The 24,069-nt window shown below is 38.3% G+C and overlaps 1 protein-coding gene across 3 annotated transcripts in view; it reads right to left on the reverse strand.

The window, feature by feature from the left end:
* LOC134213852 (protein nubbin-like) overlaps positions 1-24,069 on the reverse strand; it is a 346,695-nt gene that overhangs the window by 275,520 nt on the left and 47,106 nt on the right. For 2 of the 3 annotated variants that reach the window (XM_062693269.1, XM_062693268.1), the window contains exon 2: positions 4,121-4,583. The exons of the other annotated variant lie outside the window; for it this stretch is intronic. In XM_062693269.1, coding sequence (XP_062549253.1) covers positions 4,121-4,478 — 358 coding nt within the window. In that variant the 5' untranslated portion in view covers positions 4,479-4,583. The remainder of the gene's footprint in view (positions 1-4,120; positions 4,584-24,069) is intronic. 3 annotated transcript variants of the gene reach the window in all.

The raw sequence follows: 24,069 nt of genomic DNA on the forward strand, positions 1-24,069 counted from the left end.
GGAGTCAATACCGATAACACCAGTAGAATACCGGTTTTTGTGAATTTTTCTGGTGTTGAAAGAAAAACTTTTAATTTGGACTTTTGGATAAAAAACAATATTTGTTGACAAACTTCAAGTGTTAAAATCGTTGCTTGTTGAGCTGGGCAAAGCGAAACTAAAGTAGACATGAAATACTGAGCGACTCATCTCCCAATCTGCTTTGGATTTTGCTGGCAATGTTGCCCTCTCTGGTTCAACCGAAGTTGGACGAATGGTTCCAAGACCGTCGAAAATCAGTCTAAAGTACTTGCCCTCAATCGTTTCAGATTCATAGTAGGAAAAATCCTTACAAATTGCATGCACGGATCCTGGCGCCAATGTATTTGACCAGCAACGCAAGTGTTTTGCTCCGCTACAGTCTCATCACAATAATCTTTCACATATAAACCAGAAAAATTATCCATAGCACAATTTGAGTCAAAACGGTACTTTAGGAACCCACACAGCCGCCATTACTGAGCGCAAAAAAACTGGATAAGAAATTCTTGAACAAAGTTCCGAAGTAGAAATCAACATGGAAAGATTGGAATTGTTTTTATATTGAAGAGATAGAAAACTATTTACATGAGGATAGTTTTTTTTTAACACAGAAAATTTACTTGTATGAACTTGTTCAAAGGGGTAATAACGTATGTGTTACTTTATTTCCTCCAATGTTTCCTTCAAGGGTGCGTGATTGAGATTTGCATGTCGTATTTTGTGCTCATACCTACCGGCTTAGTCCGTTGAAATTGTGCTCACTAGTTGGTATAATTAAAACATCGTTAGTTACCAGTATTGTTTCAGTCTCTCTGTTTTTGTTTTATAATCTTCTCTTGATCGCTCAACTTTTCTTTATCTCAATAAACTTTTGAACAAAAAAAACGCACCAGTAATTTAAGCCAACAAGTCTGAAAACATGAAATCCGTCATGCAAAATCATGATAATTAGCTCTCATTACATTTTAAAAATATTCTTGCGAACAACCAAAGGTTTATTTCCTCTTCTCCTCAGTAAAACATTCATAACTTGTGCTTGCGGCTTAGTGTCAGTCGAAACGATTTATATATGTGAATAAAAAGTTGAAAATTACCATAACGAGCTGCAATACGTTCATACGGCCACAGTGATTCGTCAACCACATGGACATATCACGCAGTCCTACCAGACAGTCAGTCAGTCCGCCGGTAGTCGGTTGGTAAACAAATAATTAGTGAGATTTTCAACCCTATCGAACCGAATCCATCTGGATCCACACATCACAAACGTGGCAATTATTCCGAGCAGTCAGTCCATCATCGTTCAATTGTTGGAGGTGCTAAACCACCAGCGCCCCGGTATTGGGGCATTCACGTGTGTGAGCCTGCGAGTGGGTTATAATTTGCATAGCTTTAAAGCTCAATGCCTGCGAGAGGTAATGTTTGGAGCAGGGCGCGATCGTTTCAAAAATTGCTGGGCAAAGTAGGCGAGTGTGCGTCACTTTGCATGTCGTTATGGTAACTACGGACCGCGCTGCTTCCATTTGTGGAAAAGCAACGAAAAATGATTATTATATTCACAGCCTACTTTCGTTTGGTTTTGACCCTCTGGAGGCGCTTATTAAGATCCGAAAAAAACGAGCCCTCCCAAGCTTGAATTTGGGCGTTGATAATGATCTCGTGATGTCGCATAATTACAGCTCTTCTTGGACGGCTGCCAACGCGGGAGGGAAGGTCTCGTTTGCATTACTTCCACGACACGACCGTTAATGACAAGGGAATCGTTCAAATACTACGCATAGCATAATATCGCGTGGTTTGATTGTGTCTTGGAAATTTAAATGAGAAAATTTATAAAGTGGAACCGACAATTGTGGTGCCCTTTGCGTAAATGACCTTCGCAGCTAGTACGTAATTAACACTCAAGTGACAGTTTCGAGCTACCAGGAAGAAACATGTAATTACCAGAAATCTTCTATTTGTTAGATATTTTGTCATTTACCATCAAACAAATTACCATTAGTGAACATCCAAGTTTTGAGAAATGTTATCGACTGATCTGACAATGACTGTTTGCATATATTGAAATTTAGAGTAATCAACCAAGTATTTCATTTTTTCACTTTTAAACCCACTTCTCTCACGTCCATTTATAACATGGAATTAAGTGGTGGATAAATGCCAAAGATAGAAGCTACCGTCGCTGAATGAAAACATTTATACCGATACGGTGACTTCTACACACCGAACGAGACAATAGTTCATTTGATTTAGATTGCGATTAGTGATTCGGACAACGTGAGAATCTTCGCGTCTGCTGCAGCGGAGGCAATTTATTTCAATTTCGATTTAGGTTTACAGTCAAGTTAAATAGTCAAGGTTGGACAGTTTGAAATTAAATCCATATTTCCATACATTGATGACATCAACGAATAGGCGGCAAGCGGTTCCAATAGACATGTGGGACTGAAACCAACCGGCTCATCTAACAGCTTTTTCGGGTGGAAAGTAAAGCTTTGCTGACAAGTCTCCCTGGCTTCGTTGGTGTACATAGTTGAAAGGGTTTCACATCAAAAATGAAATATTTTCCCACCGCAAACGATTTTCCCTAGGGGGAACAAACCGCCCATCGTCATACAACAATAATCACCACATAATGTATGCACCCCCATGTTCCCCGCAAATTGTCAATTCCGGTTGACTTTGTACAAATCAAATAAAGCTGGGTACCAACTCCACCACCCAACTCGTTCTTATTGAAATCGTCGGCGTGCGTCCCCTCTGTTCGTGATCATGTCATGGTTGCAAACAGGCTAATTTTCCAGTCTACCCACTCGCATGTTCGCGACTTATGTCTACGAAGAAAATAGTTGGGCCGTAAAAAGTGAGGGCACCTAATAATCAAAAATGTTGCTTGATATAGGGTATTCAATTTTTCTCGATTAGTACTCCCATGGTTTAACAAATCAGATAAAGCGTCAAGCATGCCTGCCAAGATTATGAGTATTTCCATGTGACTAACTAAACATCGGACCAATGCAGAGTACAATACCCTAGAAAATTCAATAAAGCCTCAAGTTTGTCGTGTTTGACGCACTTGAGCTGTTGAAAGCATCAGGCGCCATTCACTGGTCGAGGAATTTGCTAAATAAATCATAAAGTTCACCCCTTTCGAGGAGCTGCGCTGAGTTTTTTATCCTTCCTGTAAAAACACTTATCTATCGATCAAGGCACATGGGGTAGCTTATTCCTTTTTTATGTCACACGCCGTACCGCACGCGACAAAAGGCATCTTTCCCTTCTTAAAGGGAAGAAATCGGATGGTGCTGATGGTATTTTTTTTATTCTGGAAAAGGGTTGCCCCTTGAGCTAAACAAATCTTTGCCGGTCCTTTTTTTCTACGCTCTCCTTGAGGGGACCGATTTTAGAACGATTATTTGATTGACTTAATGATGATTTATAAGAAGTTTATGGTTCCTTGGCACCTTAATAGAAGTACCTTAATATAGAGCTATTTTGAGCGACGCACAGTGGCCGAAATCTTAGGTGGTATTACGGTTTCGCATTGTGTAAAATAGTACCTATTATTTCCATATTGAAGAACTTTCTTGGTGATTTTCATGTTTCCACAATGTTTATACTTAATTTGTGTACATATTATGAAACATGAGAATTAATGGAAAACTTTACCGAACTTGCAAGTATTTCCAACTGTTTTTACCAAATTACAATTACGAAAAATGAGCGGACATTCGTTTTTAATGCTACAATACTTTATATAAGTACTCGAAAACTTGTAAAACGATTGGGTAACTTGCTTACTCAGAATTGATATGTAATATTTAAGAACAATGCGTAGAGATCAATTGTTTGAAATAGGCGTTTCTATCGGGTGGCAGTGAGACAGTAAAAACTCGACTCCTAGACTCTTTAAATTTCTATTTTTTCGTGTTCTTGATCAAAGCACCGCCACCGTGCGGGCGGCTTTCTTCCCATGGGTAAGAGATTTTACAAGATAACGATCAACGCTAACTCGTCACCGTCTCAGCCGAGTGAAAATATCTTGTTTTGACAGCCCGCTCTTATCTACCTGGCGAATCGGGACTTGATGACAATTTACCTTGTTCCTCCTGCTTCTCGTAGGGTGGGGACTCGTCCGGTCCACCACCGCCAGCGCCATAGTACTGGCGGTACAGCGGATGCCGGGAGCTGGCTTTGAATTTGGACATGGTAAAATCCGACACCCGCTGCTGCTGCGGCTGACAATCCACGGCGTTTGATGGCGACCGAGATTGAGCTGATGAGGCCGATGATGGTTGTTCTATTTTGGTAAATTGGACTCCTTCCAGCGACGACGACGACGACGGCGTTCCGATGTCCGTCTTTGATGGCAGATACTGCTGATAATAGCACTGATTGAATTGGTGGTCTAAGGCCACTCCAAGCACCGCACTTCGCTGAGCGACCAAAAGCGGCATAATCAGCAGGATTGCCGACGACGGATTTCGGCCTGGTATCACTTGTTCTTCTAGTTTCCTCAGAAATTCATTTTGATTAATGAGTACATCACAACTATTGTCAATCTGAAAGTATGAAGAAAGCATTTAAATATTGATTAATTCATTTCAAACGAATAAGTTGTAATATAAATAAAGTTTGTAATTCGAAATATGTATTAAAGTATAGAACTTTTAGGGGAAGTATGTTCTTCCAGAAGAAGATATAGACAAATAGTATTAAAATCAAATCCTTGTTTGCAGTGTTGAACTTAATCTGTAGATTAAAAAAAAACACTTTAATAAAGTTTAAAAAAATCCTTGTTTCCCTGATTGATTCAATAGATGGGGAGATTCAAATTATGACACTGTAGTGGTGAAAATAAATAGAAAGTACACAACTCAGCTCATTAGGATAAATTGGATAAAATTCGACAAATCTCCAAGTGATAGTACACCAGTTTCCAACACAATCTTATTTAACTTGCCTTAGTTTAGCGGAATTGATTTTCGCTGTAATCCAATTGGTTGAAAATGATCCAAAACCTTTTTATAACTATGGAATAAAAGATTGTAAATCACTCTTCACGCAAATAAAGCGTTCACGAATGCGTTTTCTAGAACGTTCTGGAAAACGTGACTGGGGTTCCAAAATCCGTGACTTAAGTCATCGGGTGTTTTTGTTGGTTCACGAATTCGGGAACGCTTTTTTTACGTTTTTTTTATTTGTGTTTGTATTTTATTCATCGGACTGTGTTGTCTACATGAAATTCTTAAGTCTAATGGTGGTCAAACAATAAAAACAACGGCAGCGAAATCTGGATAAAGAGATGTTGAAATCAATTTCATCAGATACTTCGTTGAAGCGATGGATCATGGCGACAATGGAACTGTTTGCAGCATAGCTAGTATCTTGTGGCTCCTCGTGTAGCAGTGTTCGCGCCCGAAGCGCTCGGACAGGTGCGTATAAACTGATCCTCGACAGCAACTCAGGAGCATCGTATTCAGATGATAAAAGCTTGGCAATAAAAACACACTGAGCCACATTCCTCCACTTGGCTAGAGTCTCCAACCCGAGTAGACGACAGCGATCAGCGTAAGACAAATCTTCTTTGGACAGCTTCGAACCGCTCACTCCATACAGCTTGGTAGGGATTCCAAACAACAGATGCAAACTCTAGTATTGAGTGTACCGAAGAGCAGTACAGTGCTTTGAAACACGACGGATCTTGGAACTCATTGTAGATTATAACATGAACCCAAGCTGACGATCGGCTCTATCGGCTGTAGATAAGCTTTTCATCCAAAACAACTCCTAGGTCTTTAACATGATCAACACGTTGAAGTTGAGAACCAGCAATATTGTAGTCAAACTGGATAAGTCGTTCGTCGGAAACTTATGACACAGCACTTCGGAATGTTTAGAACCATCATATTCCGAGTACACCAGTCATGGAAGATTTCGAGAAAGTTCTGTAGCTCGTAGCAGTCAGTGAGGTCTCGGACAACTACATACATTTTAAGGTCATCGGCCAACAACAGAAGCATATTTCCACGTCGCAGAATAAGGGTTACATCGTTTATGAAGAGCGAGAAGAGCAATGGTCCAAGGGTGCTACCTTGTTGAACTCGAGAAAGGTTCGAGAAACAGTCGGACGAATTGTTTCCAATATTGACCGAGATTTGGCGTCCAACCAGATATGATCTGTGCCAGGTGCATAAAGCAAAAGAACAGCCCATTTTTTTCTAGTTTTACAAGCAGCAAGTCATGATTAACTTTGTCGAAGGCAGATTTGAGATCGGTGTAAACGGCATCTATTTGGAATGTTCTCCATGCAAAACTAAGTAAAACTGGTAAGATTCGTTTCCACAGAAACCATGCTGATAGGGGCTGATGTAATTCTTGCAGGAAGCGAACATTCTACCGTTCATCAGCGATTCAAACACTTTCGACTCCACTCCGAGTGATGTAATGCCACGGTAGTTTCTCAAATCACGTTTGTCGCCTTTCTTGAAAACTGGGAACATATGTTGATATAATAATCTGATCGGCAATATATATTGCCTTCAATGTAGCAAACGACGAACGTATTTGTTATCAAGCTTAACAAACTCAACCATCATGCCAAATTATAGAAAAGATCTCTTTCGGATTGGCAACAAAATTTGCATTAGGACGTATCAAACTTCTTGATTCCACGGATCCAATTAAAGAGATCTTTTCGACCACTTTTGAAAACAATCGTTGTTTTAATTCTATTTAGAATATGTCGAAGTTTCTGTGGGAGTTAAGACTCTTACGAGTGTTGCTAGGGCAGTGAGATTTTCTAGAAATTCAATTAACAAAATGATGTTGATCTTCTTCCCCTTAAATTTTATAATTATTCAGGATAGGATAGAAAGCTAGAGTGCCGTCGAATGATCTCGGGAGGTGAAAAACGCCAATTTAGATGAGATCTTTAACTGTCTTGCGCAATGCCCTATGCTCGATTCACAATTTTAATTTATTAGAGAAAAGGAGAACATTCTAGGCTATGGTCATGGCAGACTAGAGAGCCTTTCAAAACTCGAGAGGATTTTTTTTTCTTCGGTAAAAATGTTTGATTGCATATTGGGCACTGACATCAGAAGATATATTCTTCTGAAAATTGCAACCTAGAGACAGCCTTTACCAGTCAGGGCTAGGACCGCCCAAACAGCTCTTTTGCGTTCGATGTTCGTTCGATAAATCTGCTGTAAAAGCTTCAAACGTCATATGCCGATTAATTCCATGAGCTACTATACGGTTGTGATGAAAAGCGCAAAAAGTAACATTTTCAAAGCTCGATAAAAGCCACAATTTTTGGTCGTAATGTGGTCAAATGAATAACCTCAATAAGAATATTTGCATTGCCAAGAGTTAATAAGGACGTAAAATATTAGCAATATTTTTCTGATCGGATTTCATGATGGCCATATTGGAAAAAGAAGTATTTTCAAGTTAGTGAAATTTATCGCTGAAATCCATAATTAGATAATATTTACATCTCGTACACTTTTCCTGGAAAATGATAAGAATTAGGAATATATCAAGGTGAAAAATCTACAGATTTATTTAATTAATTTCAAATGATTGCGCTGAACTACATTACTTTGCCGGCGTTTGATATACAGGCTTACTCTTTACATAGATGTCACTATAGAATAGAAAGCGCGACTTATTTCAATGGAAGTATATTGTGAAACAACCCTAAATAAATGTTATTGGGTTGACATCCTCATTATAATGTTCATCATCAGCTAATTTTGTTATTATTTCTCCGCAACTTTGTTTCCCTTTTTTTCGGACCATCATTTTTGACCGCTGCCGCAGCCAAATTCCCTTTTTGCGGGTGGTTAAAAAGCGGTTTCCAAATACGCTTAAGGAGCGTCCACAAATTACGTTACGCTTTGAAGGGGCAGGGGGGTTGGCCAAAGCGTGACGATCTATTCAAAATTTTCAGACGTCTCATACAAAAAGTTTGACATAGGGAGTATGGGGGGGGGATGAAAATGCCAAATTTTTGCATTACGTAATTAATGGATCTTCCCTTATCAGAGGTATATAAATGTCATCTAGAGAGGGCCACTTGGCCATATCTTACTCTTATAGTGACCATCAGGAAAAGGTTAACTTGGGCTGTCTAGAGGGTCAACTGAATCTAAATAATGAAGGTTTGAATAATTTTGACAAAACAGACAATTTCCGTAAGTATTATTTAATCTAGGCATGCCAAGGATTATTGAGTTGAGTTTCTATGCCTGACTCTGGATGATGCAAAAATCTGAGAAATCTGAAGCATTTGAATTGGATTGTCTGTGGAATGTGAGAATATTAAAGATTTATGAAACCAAAAATATCTGAATATATTCTGAAAAGTTTAGGTCATGACAATAATCTGAATTTGGAAGGAGAATATGTAATCAGGAAAACGGCTGAAACATCCGAATATTAAAAAAGACAATTTCACTGTTTCCAGCAAGTAGTGGTTGGTCAGACTGAACACTCACCTACAAAAGTAAACGGACAATACCCAGTAAATTTAAGAATATTTCTGCTATCGAAAAGTTTCATGACTGTAGCGGGAGTCGAACCCTTATCTCATAATACATAATATACACTGAGATCGGTTTTTACGTAGGGGGGTGTTCTGCCTAATTCGCAAAAATTCGTAAATCCCAAAATCCTCACAAAATAAAAATTTAATCGAAAATTAATTTTCTGCGGCTCCCACGTGTTTCAAAGTCCGGAAAATCGTGTAAAATAGTCGCCTAAAAACGATTCGTGTGAAAGACGTCCCCAGTGTACCTACTACACAATATCCTCAGACAAAGAATTGATTGTAAAACATTTGTTATTTTAGAAATACTTTAAAATCCCAAGATTTTGGGGTATTTGTTCGTATAAAATCGAGTAGCTACCATCATACTGGGTGTAGTAAGTTGATAAGAATCTGGTCACTTTATATTAAAGGCATCCACGCAAAAAATTCCAATGGAATTTTTAAAAGGAATTCCTACTGGATTTTTATATAAATTTCTAGATTAATACAGGAATTTATTCACAAGAATTCCGTCAGGGACATCTGAAGAAATTCTTTCGGAAATTCTTGCGCAAATCCGGACAGTAGTAAAACAAAACCCTGTTTTGAATCTGGAATTAAGACTTTATGCCAAAAATATTAACCAAAAATATGGGGATTGCACTGCCGTAATCTGGAAAAGTGACGTAACAGCCATTTTACAACATGCATGTTTTCCATTTTTCTGTTAAAGAGCTCGATGAGTAGTACTCGTTAACACCATTTTTGGAAAATGGCGTATACGTCACTTTTTCATATTACGGTAGTGCAGTTAAGATATTCTCAAAAATTCCCTAGGAATTTACTTCAGGAGTTGCTTCGGAAACTTCTGCAGAAATTTCTTGGAGTATTCATTCAGGTGGTATTTGATGAATTTATCCAAAAGTACGTTGGGAATATAATCCAGATATTTTTTCGTAAAAAGATTCCCCCAGGAATTAATTCGATTTGTCATCCAGAAGATCTTTCATGCATACCTTAAAAAATCCTCAGGAATTCCATCGTAAATTACTTTAAGTAATCCATCGGTATATCCTCCAGTGATTCATTCAATGTAGTAATTCCTCAAATAGTTTCTTCAAAGTTTGGCTTTTTTGTGAAGCTTTCTGTCATTTTTTTTGAATATTTCTAAAAATAAGTGAAGATTATTTCATGGGTAGTCTTCCCTACGGACTTCAATGGAATTGTTACAGTAGGTGAAAGTGTTAACAAAGTGTTGGGAGAGTATTCCAATTCCTTAATGAAAACGCTCCGGTAGGGAAGAAGGTCGTTTTCTATGACGAATTTGCCTTTAAATGGTGTTTGTGTTAAATAATCTAAGTGGAATTTTAAAAGAAGAGCAATGGTTTACGTTGAAGAATTTAAAATTGTGCCGTGCAGGAAGATTATCAGGATACTATATATGATGCATTGTCAAAGCAATGAAGAATTCTGTTCCGAATTAGGTACCTAGAATGGTGTGAAGTTTCTCGAAAAGATGATCGGAGTTTTGCGTAGGAGTTTGTTCGCCTTCGGGTTTAAGAATTTTGTTGACGGGTGGAGAAGATAATCGAAATTTCTGAAATAGACGACCGACAAGACGTCCAACATTCTACATTGAATCGTGCTGGATTAAAACCTCCTAGTACTATTGGTGCATCACCCCGACATGGAGATCTACCACAGTGTGAAAACCCCTTGTTCTGAATCTAGCATAGTAATTACAAAATGATTCAAAAAATTCAACAATATAACTTGCAAACGGTTTTATTTCAAAACTAGTCGACCCGGCAGACGTTGTCCTGCCTACTATAGGCGAGAATGTGCGTTCCAAACTGCCCATGCAAAGTTCGCATTTTTGTTTTTCACAATTTTGGTTTTTCACGATTTGCTCAATTTTACTCGTAATTTTCGCATTAGGAAATATCATATAAACCCGTCGGAAACTATAACGAATGTTTCTGCTGAAGAAATGAAAAAAATCCATCCAGCCGTTTTCGAGTTATGCGGATACGAACACAGACCATTTCATTTTTATATATAAGATATTGTGTATTTCCACCTAAACTAAACGCCTCCCTGAAAAGGCATTCCAAATATGCCAATATATTCCACTAAAATTGTTTCACTATTCTGCACAATCCTTCACATTAGTCAATCTCCAAGACTGATATTGATATATTTTCTCATCTTATGAAAAAGCGTTGAAGAAATTAATCACAAATTAATTGAATCGAAAAAACATTTTTTTTTTAAATATTTTTGAACATATTTTGAGCAATTTACTCCGCATGAAGGCTTCATTTTTTTCTTATTATCAGCCGCTTTCAATCTTGCGACAAACTTAAGATTATTGATTTTGAAAAAATAGGTGGTGCATTTCATACATATTTTACTTTTCAGTTTTTCGGCATTTTTGGAACAAACAAAAATTTTTGCAAGTAAAAATTTAGTGCGCGTTTGATTGTGTTTTCTTTAGCAAGCATAACGATCGCGCGATCATCGAAATGTTTGTTCTGCTTTGTGTGGATAAGTAAATTAAATGGCAAGTAAAAAATTGAGTGCGCGTCCGATCGTGTTTCCTTTAAAATGCAAAACGATCGCTCGATCATCGAAATATTTTGTTCTGCGTTGTGCGGGTGAGTAAATTTATATGCAAATAAAAAATAGTACGTGTTCGATCGTGTTTCCTTCAGCTCGCAGAACGATCGTGCGATCATCGAATTATTTTGTTTTGCTTTGTGCGGTCGATAAGTCAATTAATGAGTGCGCCTTCGATTGTGTTTTTGTTTAACCTCGATCATACTACACGTTACACTCGGCATACCGTTTACCAAAACGAACCCTGCTACAACCCTTACCTCATATATCCAACATCCCAGTGATTTCTCGTGGAAGTGCAGATGACTCGTCGGCTTCCTTCAAAGCGAGTATCACGTCAACATTTTCCTACCCATTCCTTAATTGACCTGCATTCGGACACGGCCGGCGCTGGTATTGCTTGATATTGGGTCACCAGTTCTTACACATTGAGGATGCTGTTAGTCCCAAACATCATCTGTTGGTTCTCTGTGTAATTACAGCTGGCCTGGCAATAACGGAGTAGCAACCGTGGGCGGTCAATCATGCTCATGTTCATGCTCAAATAGTTTCTTAAAAAATCCTCAGCAAATAAATCTAGGAACACCTTCTGAAATTCCTTTAGAGTTTTTTTTTCGAAAACTTCTTCAAAAATTTGTCTGAAAATCTGAAATCTTCCAGAATTTCCTTAAAGAATTCCTAAATTCCTAAAATTCCTAAAGGAATTTCCAAAGGAAAATGAATTTCTTGAATTTCTCTACAGATTTCTTCAAGATTTTTTTCCAGGGATTCTTTCGGCAAATTCTTAGGAAATTACTTCGGAGATAGATACAGAAATTCTTTTGAAAGCATCAAGATATTCTTTTAAAAGCTCAAAGAAGGAATTCTAGGAATTCCATCAGATTTTCTCTAAAGAATTCCTTCAAAAATTCCTATGGGATTTTTTTTTAATTCTTAAAGAACACTTGCATCTTGAAAATTCCTTCTGAAATTCATCAAGAGATTCCTTCGAAATTTCATTTTTTTAAAGAATTTCCTCGGAAGCTCCTTTGGAAATTTGGTCAGAATTCCTACGGAAATACATTGAGAAATTTTATCTGGGAAACCTCCCAAAACTCTCTTAGGAGAATTCCTTCGGATTTTCTCTTGAAATTGCTTTAGAAATTCCTGCGGAAATCGGTTGGGGAGAGAATGGGTCATCGCTCTCACCGGCAGTCTGGAGGTTGTAGAGCAGAACCGTTTATAAAGGTCTCTTATACATATTTTAGTCTTCTTGCCCTCAGATATATAGGGGTGGAGGTTCGGTTGTGGGCACCCTTTTGTGTTTGGTCCATAACTTTGGCCCTGGTTGATCTTATGTCGACATTTGCATAGCAATCGAAAGCTAAACTTATAACCTTACTACTAGCAAAGAAATTAATATGATTTCATCGATTTTGAAAAAAATATTGACAATTTAGAAAATTTGACATTTTTGGACATTTTCATTTTGTGGTTCGGTTGTGGGCACCCTTGAAAACTTGGCTAAAAATAAAGAAGCATAAATAAAAACCACCCAGATTTAAAGACAAGGAATAGTTTATATATTCTAAAATCCAGGAGACACTAAAAAACTCAAGTCAATTCACCTAGCAGTGATGATGCCTCCCTCGGTGCATTAAAGAGGATGTTGAAAAAAAAATCACATTAGCAAGGTCTAAAATAGCACTTTAGGTGAATGGGTTTCAATTTTTCATTGATTTACGTTTTATTGGTATGGATCTCAGTCAAAAAAATCCTGGTTAATAACCCCAGCGGCAATAGTGCCTTTCTCGTTCATTGCAAAAAATAATAATATGGCCATAAATGTTGATCCCATAGTCCGATCTGACCAATTTTCAATAGGAAAGCATTCCCCATCGAATGCAACTTGTTGCAAGCAAATCGGTCAACGCTTTGTTCCAAAAAGTGTGTATAATAACTAGACATGCCAAAAGAACAAAAATATTAAATAAACTCATTATTTCGAACAATTATGTCAAAATAATTTTGAAAACTGAATAAAAACGTTATTAAAAAATAAGTTAAGGACAAGTAAAACGATATTGAATGATTTATCAATAAAATGAGGGTGCCCATAATTGAACCAATAAAGGTGCCCACAACCGAATTTCGCAGCCTTTTTGGAACGAGAAGAAAAAATTCGCGCTAAAATTTTGATGGCAATCGACATTGGGCCTCAAAATAGATTAAATTTACTGTGTAAATACGCATTAGAACTCACTTTTGAATTAAATCCTTTAATTTATGACACTTTGAAAAAGGCCAAAAAAAACTTTCGTGTTGTTTTTCTTGTACGAAAAATTTATTTGTTTCTAGTTCAAAGTAGAGATGCCCATCCGGTTTGATATTGAGCACAAAACATCATGCTATTATAGCAAACAAATGACGATTGTCAGAATGACAGCATCTCTTATCTGTCAAAAGATACATAGGGGTGCCCATAACCGAACGGTGCCCACAACCGAACCTCCTCCCCTACAATATATTCTACAAGCATTCTAATTGGTTGAAACAGTGACTCATTCTCACCCCCATTTGACCCATTGTCACCCCGACGACGGTATTCTAATGTTGCCCCCCGAAAACCTAAACACCAGTAGTAGCAGATTGTAAAGAAATTAAGATTAAAGTTTTCGGTGAAAAGAATTTGTTATTTGAATCCAAATGAAAATGTTGATCAAAGCAATCGGTGTCTGAATGCATAGCACCCATCATTCACCCTCATTCTGGTTTACGTTCGAAGCGGATACGTGAGAACGTTTCACTAGTTCGCATTCCCGTTTTCGTTCGAACCAATTCTAACCATTCGATTTTTCGAACTTCACTCTTTCGAATGTTTGTCGCATTCCCGTTTTCGTTCGAATGCGTATTTTGATACCTTTTCAATTCGTCACTCTGACCTTGCGAATTGAAATGCGTTTATTGCAAACCAATCAAAATTTCCAAGAAACTGGAAACTGTGCAAAGGAGTTTCACAGGGAAATGCAGAATAATTTTCGGATTAAACTTAAAATTATTGACCATGGAAATTAGGGAAAAAAAATTATGTGGAAATTCAGATCAATTTTTCTCAGAATCTCAGGAATCTCAGAATAATTTCAGAAATTCAGAAGAGTTGTCCGTGGAAATTAAAAAAAAACTTTGAAATTTTAGAATAATTTCCCGTGGGAACTCAAAGAAATTTTCCTGAATTCCAAGACTTTCTCATGAAATCTCTGAAGAATTCTGGAAATTCTGATCGTTTTTTCTGGAATTTCAAAATTGTCCGGTAGAGATTCAACAGAATTTCTCGTGGAATATCAGATTTTTTTACTGGAATCGCAGAATAATTTCCTGTGAAAATACAGAAGAGTTTGCCGTGGAAATTCAGTCAGACATCCCGTGTAAACTCGGGAACATTTTCCGAGCGAATTCTGAAGAATTTTCCCATGGAGAAGGAGAATTTTGCGTGGAATTCCAGAATTCCTATCCGTGGAAGTTTGAATAAAATTTCCTGTGGGGGATTCAGAAAAAAAACCGTGGAAATTAAGAAGAAAAGGAAGTAGAAGTGCAGAAGTTAACCGAGGAGATTCAGAAGAATTTTCCGTAGATATTTGATAGAATTTTCTTTGGAATTTCAAAAAAAAAACGCGTTGAAATTTAGGAGATTTTTTCCTATAGAATATCAAATACATGTCCTGAGGGAATGCAGTAGAGTTTGCAAATTTAGACGTATTTCCTGTTTAGAAAATTTTCCGTGGCATCACGATATAAAGCAAAAAAAGCGTGGAATTTCTGTAGAGTTTTCCCTGGAAATACAAAAAACTTTTCTTTAAAATAGAAAAAACTTTTCCAATTGGAAGTTTGAAGGTATTCCTGGCAGAACTTTCAAAGGAATTCCTGGAGAAACTTGCGAAGAAATTCCTGGAGGATCTTTCGAAGGAATTCCTGGAGAAACTTCCGAAGTAATTCCTGACCGAACTTCTTTAGGAACAGCCAGAGACTTGCCTGAAGAAATTCCTGAAAGAACTCTATAAGGAATTGCTGACGAAACTTCTGAAGGAACTGCCGGAGGAATGCCTGGAGAAACTGTCAGAGAAATTCCTGGAGGAACTGCCGGAGGAATTCCTGGAGAACTTCCGAAGAAATTCCTGAAGGAATTGTCGGAAGAAGTCCTGGAAGATCTTCAGAAAGTATTCCTGGAGGATCTTCTGGAGAAATTCCTGGAAAAATTGCTCGCGAAATTCCTGAATGAACTCCCGGAGGAATACCTGAAGGAACTCCTGGAGGAATTCCTGGAAAAACTCTCGGAAGAATTACTGGAGTAACTTGAGGAGGAATTTCTGGAGAAACTTCCGAAGAAATACCAGGAAGAACTGGAGGAGGAATTCCTGGAGGAACTGCCGGAGGAATACCTTGAGGAACTATATGGGTGCGGTACGGTACACACCGCGAAAACCAGGGGTCTCCAGTAGCCTTTCGAGCAAAGGCGTAGAATTGCCAATCCGAAGATGGCGAGTTCGATACTCGGTCCGGTCTAGGATGTTTTCTGGTGGGAAACAGTCTTGTTTGATTGGGTATAATGTATCCATTGTACTTGCCACACAAGATACATACTCATGCAATGGCGGGCATAGAAAAGCTTTCAATTAATAACTGAGGAAATGCTAATGGATACTAATGAAAAGCAGGCCAAGTTCCAGTTGGAATGTAAAGCCATCGAATAAGAAGAAGACCGCTAAAACCAGACGAGTGTAGTTAACCGGGCACGTAGCGGGCACAGTTTGGGGTCTCAAGTTGCTTTGTGACCAAAGATATAGGATTGCCAAATCACAAATAGCATGCCCCATTCTCGGTGCCGTTTGGGTTGTTTTCACTTGAAGGACATTCTCGATTCTGTGTTTTAATTAGCATGACCGACGAGATACACACTCAATCAATGGAGGTCACAGAAAAGCTTTCGTTAAATTACTATGGGAATGCCAATGCAACGCCAGAAACGGAAAAGCAAATCAAGTTCCAGCTGGGATATAGAGCTATTTAAAAATAAAAAGTATTCATTTTATTTTCGTATATGAGTATAACGTATAACAGTAACATTGAAAATAATTAACTCACGGCCTTTGAGAAAAACTCAAATAGAATTCTTATGCATCAACCCGAAAACTGTCGTCCCGATGTTAGTTTGGTTTTTTTTTCCTGGTGCTCCACCAATTTGTCATCCAGATCCGAATCACCATTCATCCGCATGCATGCACTCTCCTGTCATCCCGCAATCCTTAAACATTCCTTCCAGCAGTTTCCGGTGATTCTACTGTCCAATTTCGAACTCCTTCAAAATCTCGTACATAATTTCCACCCACTCTGAATTCAGCAGAATCGTCACGCAGCATCTCAGACGTATGGAACTAGCTCTTTGCCATGGTGGGATTATCTCTCCGGTAGACCTTTGCGGTGTAATACCGCTGGATGTTGAGCACAATTATCATGACGATGAAGCTGGGAATGATGCCGCCAGACCGTATTACAACGTAGAACCTCGTCACTTGATAAGTTTGCTTCCCTCGCCGTGCTTTCCAGTCAGCATCTCCTGCACTTCGGAACACCATCGGACGTTTAGCGGGATGTCCAGTTGGAGGGTCAGCGCTGCCGGGCCGTAGTTGCGGGTAACTTTCCGACGGTTTCAGCAATACTTTTCTCACTTGCTTGCTTCACTCCGGAGAAATAATGAAAACAACAACAATGTCAAACAACTTTTTGACAGTTTAGAATTGTTGCGAACGGTCATCGATAGGGCAACACTTTTTCGCATACGAATCGCATACGTAAAGCATTCGATCGAAAACGGGAATACCATTTTCGAACTCATTCGAATCGAGACGTTCGTTCGAACGCCCGATACGGACGTAAACAAGAATAAGGGTGATTATCTGAATGTGATCTCGATTGACAGAACGGGATAAACAAAAAAAGACATTTCTGATACGAATTGATGCTACTTTGCCCATGTTTTGTGCCTTGCGACAAAATGACGTTTTTCGTGATCATGTGGAAAACTTATCCGCAGAACAAATAGTACGTGTTATCAAAGCATTCATCGTCACAATCTATCACGTGTCGACCGATTTTTAAAAATATCAAAGAGGCTTTTTTTCTGGCAATAAAGCTATGTCCATTTAGGATCCGGAATAATAAAATCACTTGTATCTCGGTAACGGATTGACGTACAAATAAGGTTAATACATCAAAACAAAGGTAATTCACTGTACTTTATGGAAAAAATATTGATACAAATCAGTTCTTCTTGTTTCTAGTGAAAATTCGCACCTTCTTCTTTATTCCTCTAATCAAAAGTTGCACACCTCCGGAGTCAACTTCCTTGGCACATTTGTTCCACATTTTGGTCATCTGAGTCGCGTCCCGAGCTGTTTTCCACTTTTCTTAAGTTTCCGCTTCATTACTGCCCAAAATGTCTTGATGAGCCGGAGCTGTGGGCAGTTGCGTGGATTTATGTTTTAATCGATGAAATCTTCGTTATTATCGCGGTACCACTGGATGACTTCCCGGCTGTAGTGGCAAATCGCCAAATCTGGCCAAAAATTCGAGGGAACTTTTTAGGCCTTTGGGTCTACCTTTATGGAAGGTAGACTACGGTTTTTGAGACATTCCTCCTTGTACAGCTTCGAGTCCATCGTCTTATTCGTCACAAACACTTAGGTCTTTGCTCCACAGCTGCATATCCCTTGTCAAAATCATTTGTTTTTTTTTTGCCGTGTCACTTTCCGTGCCGCTGCAATACAATAAATGATTGCGGATTCTAAATGGACATAGCTTTATGTTTTTCTTAAACGACTATCTGGCGCTCATTTTCTGTTGCGATTAAAAATAAGCGAACGTGTAGATTTATTTATGAGTGGTACAGTATCACTAGAGACACATGTTCTTGCTGGACATACTTATGAGTATACAGCCCACGATAATTCAGATATTCGACGGATGTCTTGAGCATTCGCTCGGCCCTGACAACCATTGCAGTCTCCCGGAAGCCAGGGCCCCGTCAGCGTAAACGGTGCATCTCTACCGGAACTGACATACAACACCGACGCCCGTTTCTGTTTATCTTAAAAACCACACCTCGCGTTCCACATTGGGTTTCTTTCCCGCGCTAGAACCTACACGGAAGAAAAAAAGTACCCAAAATTGAGTATTTTTAAACTTACTTTTGAGTTATTTTTTCTCTTCTCTTTCATCCACTCTTTCTTTTGTTGTCAAAAACAAAGGAGCCAAACAATCCAACGACGCCAGTTCAATACGGGAAGCCAATTTTGAGTTTTATTACCTGAGGTCGAAATTGAGTGAATTAAACTTACATTTGGGTAAATAAATTTTCCACATTTTGATGATACATCTAACATTTCGGCGAGGCAAAACGCCCTAGTGTCCATACCAGAATGCTGATGTGCCGACGCGTGGTACGTTTTTCCCTAAGAACTGCCGGCTAAAAGGCATTTTGCCTCATGAGTTTTCCGGCAACGAAATATCACCACTTTTTTTAAATGTGAATGTTATCAATATGATTAAGATTTTTTCTAATTTCAATATGGCATCAGCTAGCTATATTGTTTAACTGTTGCGTGAGGTAGAAACACCCATGCAAATCGTTATAGCTAAGGCATAAAAGCAGTCTATACTTAGCTAGGGTATACTGCTCCTCCTTCTCCTAACTGCTCATTTTAACAGCCAAAAAAGTAATATGACGGTCAAATAAATTTATTTACTCCTAAAATTTCTAACGCTATTTCAAATAAAGATTTTTTGTATGGTTTTGCGAAAATTTTTACGAAACCTTGTAGGTTACGTTTTGAGTAAAATTTACGTTTTGAGTAAAAATTATAGTGATGTGGCATCTATCCCTTACAATCGGTATAGATGCCACAAAACATAAGGTTGATATGCCGCACATACCTAATCCAGACGTTCTAGGATATTTGTTCCTTTCTCAATAACTTGCTCCAAAATCATTGATATTCTCTGTCGTTTTTTATTGTCATCATGCGCGCTTACTACTAAAACCATCAGAATAATGAAAAACAAATCAATTTGTGTCCCATTTCTTATTTTTCAGTTGTTTTTAATCTGAGTACATGTTATGAATTGCAAGATCAGATAACCACGAAGGAAAAGCAGGCATTGTAGAGCATTGCAATGAAGAATATGAGGCCATTCTAGAATGTCAAATAAGTTGAAAGATCGTCGTGGATTTGAAGAACGCAATATGCGCAGTTTTTGACGATTTGGGTTTTTGATTGTGGGAGAAAAACAAAAAAATAAAAGCCTACTAATGACTAATACCTGTGTATTGTAATACAGTAGAAATAACAAATTGTTCACACGAAGAAAATTCAAATATAAATTTTAATGCTTTTCTGAAAAATTACGTTCAACGTCAAAAACAAATTATAAGCCGTTCAATCAAAGTTAATTGCCTATTTCCGGGGATTAAACCACCCGACTTGGACATTAATCATCATCATCATCAGCCCTGTTTGTCTGTCCGGTGACTAGCCAACCAGACGCAGCACGCAGGGAAATTCTCACAAAAAAATAAAATATTTGACACTCGAACCCCCCACGACCCTCAGAACGACGAAAGGAAAGTGGTTACCTTCAATACATTTTTCAATCAATATGTTCCACATAATGTACATATTCACATATGAGTTTTCACAAATTATAATCTCATTTCTCCAATATGTCCCACGTGCGTCATCTCCCCCTGGTGTGGCGTCTCACCCGGATTTGACTTTTTTATTAAAATATAAATAGTACAGTCCGATTTTATTTGTTCTGCATATGACTTCTATACAATGTAGTAGGTTCCCTAAACTGTCAAAAACGATAAGGAGAGTTTCAATTTAATGTATTGTTTTGGAGAAATGTCTATTTTCAAAAAGGTGTGGCATCTCACCCGGATTTACCCTATGTGCTACGCTATTGAGCAATATTTCTGGAAAATAATCCGTAAAGGTGTTGTATGATACCCATTTAGTAATCAACTCCACTCTCTAAATAGATTCAGATAAGACCAATAAGCCGGACAAATTTCGATTTGGTAAAAATAGATTTCGCCACACCAATTCCCATTCAAATTCCCCGGCATAAAAACCCGATTACCGTCACTGAGCGTTGGCATTACAAGCGTCAGCTAGAAGAAGAATGTTTTCGAAATCTTGATAAGAGACCGATGTCGTCGTCTTCGTACGATAAGATCCAGTCGTGGTATCAATGAATAATAAATTAGAACCATAACTCACAGACCGTACTGCGTACTGAATAACTAGGCGCATAATTTGTAACCATGTCACAGTTGTTTGCCTTTCGAATAAACATGCCTTCGGAAAACCGCACGTCTCGTTATCAGTTTGAAAAGTGTTTCGGTTTAGATTTCCACCTGACGATTGAGTGACAACAATTAGGACGCCGGCGGCGGCTAATTGACCCGGCCGCGACATCTCTTGACGTTGATTTGACACCGTGCTATTATTCCCATCGAATCCCCAGATTCAAATTGAATTGTGTTTTCCCCACATCGAAATCGAGCCAGTCACATCCGTTTGGTCGGTGACCACCTCACCTGAATGAAGTCACGCAATCGTTATGATAATCATCTACCTACTTGCTTTAAAAAAATGCCAATGGAAATCAAATGTATTCGAGCGAAGGCAACGTGAAGGTGAGGTGGTCTATTGGCGTTTTGTTTTTAATTGCACCTGACTAATCGATTTTTGTACCATGTCATTTGCACGTCAAGTTGCGTCGTTTCTTCTTGTACGGGGTATTCTGAATATGAGCATGAGCGTTCGCTGATAACGTTTTGAAGTGTTTGCCGGGTGAGGGGAAAGCGGAGCACAAAACAGCAAATCGATTGACACAAGACCCTCCTGTGCACCTTGGAAGAGGCAACATCTAATCAGCCACGTTTCAATAGTGGCTTAAACCTAATTTACAGCGAGAAAGGTGTGATCTCATTTGTATGTTGATTATATTCAAATGGAAGCTCGATTTCGTTAGCACTCGTGCAATGGATTCCCGGAAATCGGGCTTATCAGCACGGTAAACTTTAAAAGCATATGACCATACCCGACGAACCTAATTGTCACGATGACGTAAGTCGATTTTGATGTGTATTTCGGAAGAAACTTTCCAGAACCGACGTACCGTGGGAAAGAGTATCAACCCATTGGATACGTTTGATTAGCACCCGGTTGAAATTGTTAGACAATTTTGCATAAAGAATTCATAATTGACCAATCATTCTTCAGCCGGCGTAAACCGCGAGCAACTCCCAAGATACGATAATTACAAAATTGGACGAAAATGTTACCCTAAAAATGAAATCACCGACACCGACCGGAACTCGGGAACTTGGACGTTTTATGAATGAAACGTTTCTTCCCGCCTTGCTTCCCACCGAATTGTTGCTAATCGCGCGTCCCAAATTTGATTAGTGCTGCACATGTTCGATTTCGGCTCGAACCGATGATGATTCACGGCTGTGAGTGAAATAAGGAGCGCTTTTGAAAGTTCATTATTGGTGCATGTGTTGTTCTGTCCTTGAGAAAAAAAATTCTGCCTAAGATGCCAATGTGTATTCCAATGTAGTCTGCGATGTTTGGCGGAATACGCTTTTAGTGCAAACGGCATCAAGAACCTAACGTTTATCAAAAGTATTATGGATGTACGGACAATTTCATTTATTTTGACATTTCGAATGATAACTTGAAGGCAAGCGCCGTTGAATTCAAAACAACAGTCCAAAACCAGGGACAGAAAAAGTCACTTACTCATCAAGTCAACAGTCCTTTCCCTCATTTGGCTGAGCGAATTGGATAGGACTGCATGTGTGTGTATGAACAGCAGCTAACGCCGACTCTCGGCATCATCATTGTTGCGTGCGGTGTCAAAATTGGACTTTAGCTTGGCACATTGATACTCAATTTGAAATCTCAAAATATCAATATCATGTTTCAAGCTTTGATACCCGTTTCAAATTTGTCACGCCGCTGATCTATAATTTTCCACGCCAATTCAAATTCTCAGTGGAAACTCCAAAGATTCAGTGCAATTTCCATATAATTTCCTGATAGATCTCTACAACATCACGTTGAAACTCCAGAGAATGTTTTGTGAAGATACCAATTATTTCCATGAACAATCCAAGGGCAAAATCTTGTTGAAATTTTGAAAAGCTCTCCTTAAAACTAAACGTGAAAATTATGAAGGAGTTCCTGTTAAATTCAAACAAATTTAATTGAAATTGAATTTTTGAACAGAAAGAGTCGTTCGCTAAGAAAGCCACAAGGCTGAAAGTTGTTGAAATAGTCGAATATGTCGTTTAACTGAAAAGATTATTTGGTAGAAGCCTTCCTGAGCAAACTGGATAATTTTTTTAATGTTGTGAAATCATCTATTATGTTTTTTTTAACGTTTTAACGGTAAAAATAACAAAACGTAATAGCAGAAATATCTTACTGTGACATTCAATCATTAACTATTCCTGCTGTCGATGAGAGAGCAAATCGAAAAACTAATTTTGATATTGGTTTCCGATAACAAAATAAAACACAGTTTGATGTCATATCATTCAATTTAGTAATCTACAGCAAAATGAGATCAAAATATGTTATCAATCATAATGCTTTACACATATTTGAAAACGAATTATGACTCAATTTGATGTCAAAATCAAAATATGTTTTCTATATGATCTCATTATGTTTCAGACTTCAAGTTAGGATATCTAGCCTAAAGTTATTTGGCCGAGAATGTCATTTGGTCGAACAGCTCCTTTGGCTAAAAAAATCGCGAATATGTCCTTCGGCCGAAATAGTCGTTTGGTCGAAAAGGACTTTCGGTCGAAAGTGTCGTTCGGCTGAATTGGTCATTTTGGATATTTTCAAGACAATAACGGGAGAATCTTTTGATTTTCGCCTCAAAATTTTAAGTTTTCCAGATTATCCAGAATAGTTATTCGAAAATTATTTTCAGATTTTCCACGGAAACTACTTTCAAGTATCGAGAACTCTTGGAATTACCAAGAGGAGCTTCTTGGATTTAGCAAGGAAAGATGTTTTGCAGGATTCACATGAGAATCTCTTCAGATTTTTCGTTTGAGAAGGTAAAAAATTTCTATATAGGAAATTGTTCGGAATATCCACGGAATATCCTATTGAGTTTCTGTTGAGTAATCTTTTCACACAGTTAATTGTGACTGGTAAAAGAAATGCTTTACGTTGACTTCCCAGTCTAGATTATATATAAGACGGTTAGTTTATTTATCCTTTATTTCAGTGATTTTTCAGCAGGGAGAAGTTCATCACCGAAACGGTTAGTTTGGCATAGCCAACTTTAAAACATCGAAAAAATGTCGGAATTTTTAGGTTTTTTTTTATTTCTTCAGAAAATTTTCTATTTTCGATTAGAAATTTGGTAAGTTCCATTGACCTAAAGCGACATACGGCCGAACTGGCAACCTGGGCTGAAAAAGCTGTTCTGCCTTCTCAGGTTGTCCGGCCGAAATGATCGTTGGCCAAAAATGCCGTTTTGCAGAAATAGTTTCCTGACAGAATGAGCCATTTGGCCGAAAAAGTGATTTGGTCCAATGGGTAATACAGCCAAATTTCAATGACTGATCCTCGTACTGAAAGGGTAATATGGTCAGAAATGGCCATTTGTTTTGCGAAATGGTCTTTTTGTCTATTGACCATTGAACAAAAAATTCGCGGCCTCTATTTTAAGTCGATACTGGCTTTTTAGCCAAAAGACATCTAACCAGGTACCATTTAGCAAAACTAAACGTTTCACGGGAAGTGTTATCAGGACAAAACTGGTTT

This window comes from Armigeres subalbatus, chromosome 2 (assembly GCF_024139115.2).
Source record: "Armigeres subalbatus isolate Guangzhou_Male chromosome 2, GZ_Asu_2, whole genome shotgun sequence".
In the NCBI taxonomy this organism is placed as follows: Eukaryota; Metazoa; Arthropoda; class Insecta; order Diptera; family Culicidae; genus Armigeres; species Armigeres subalbatus.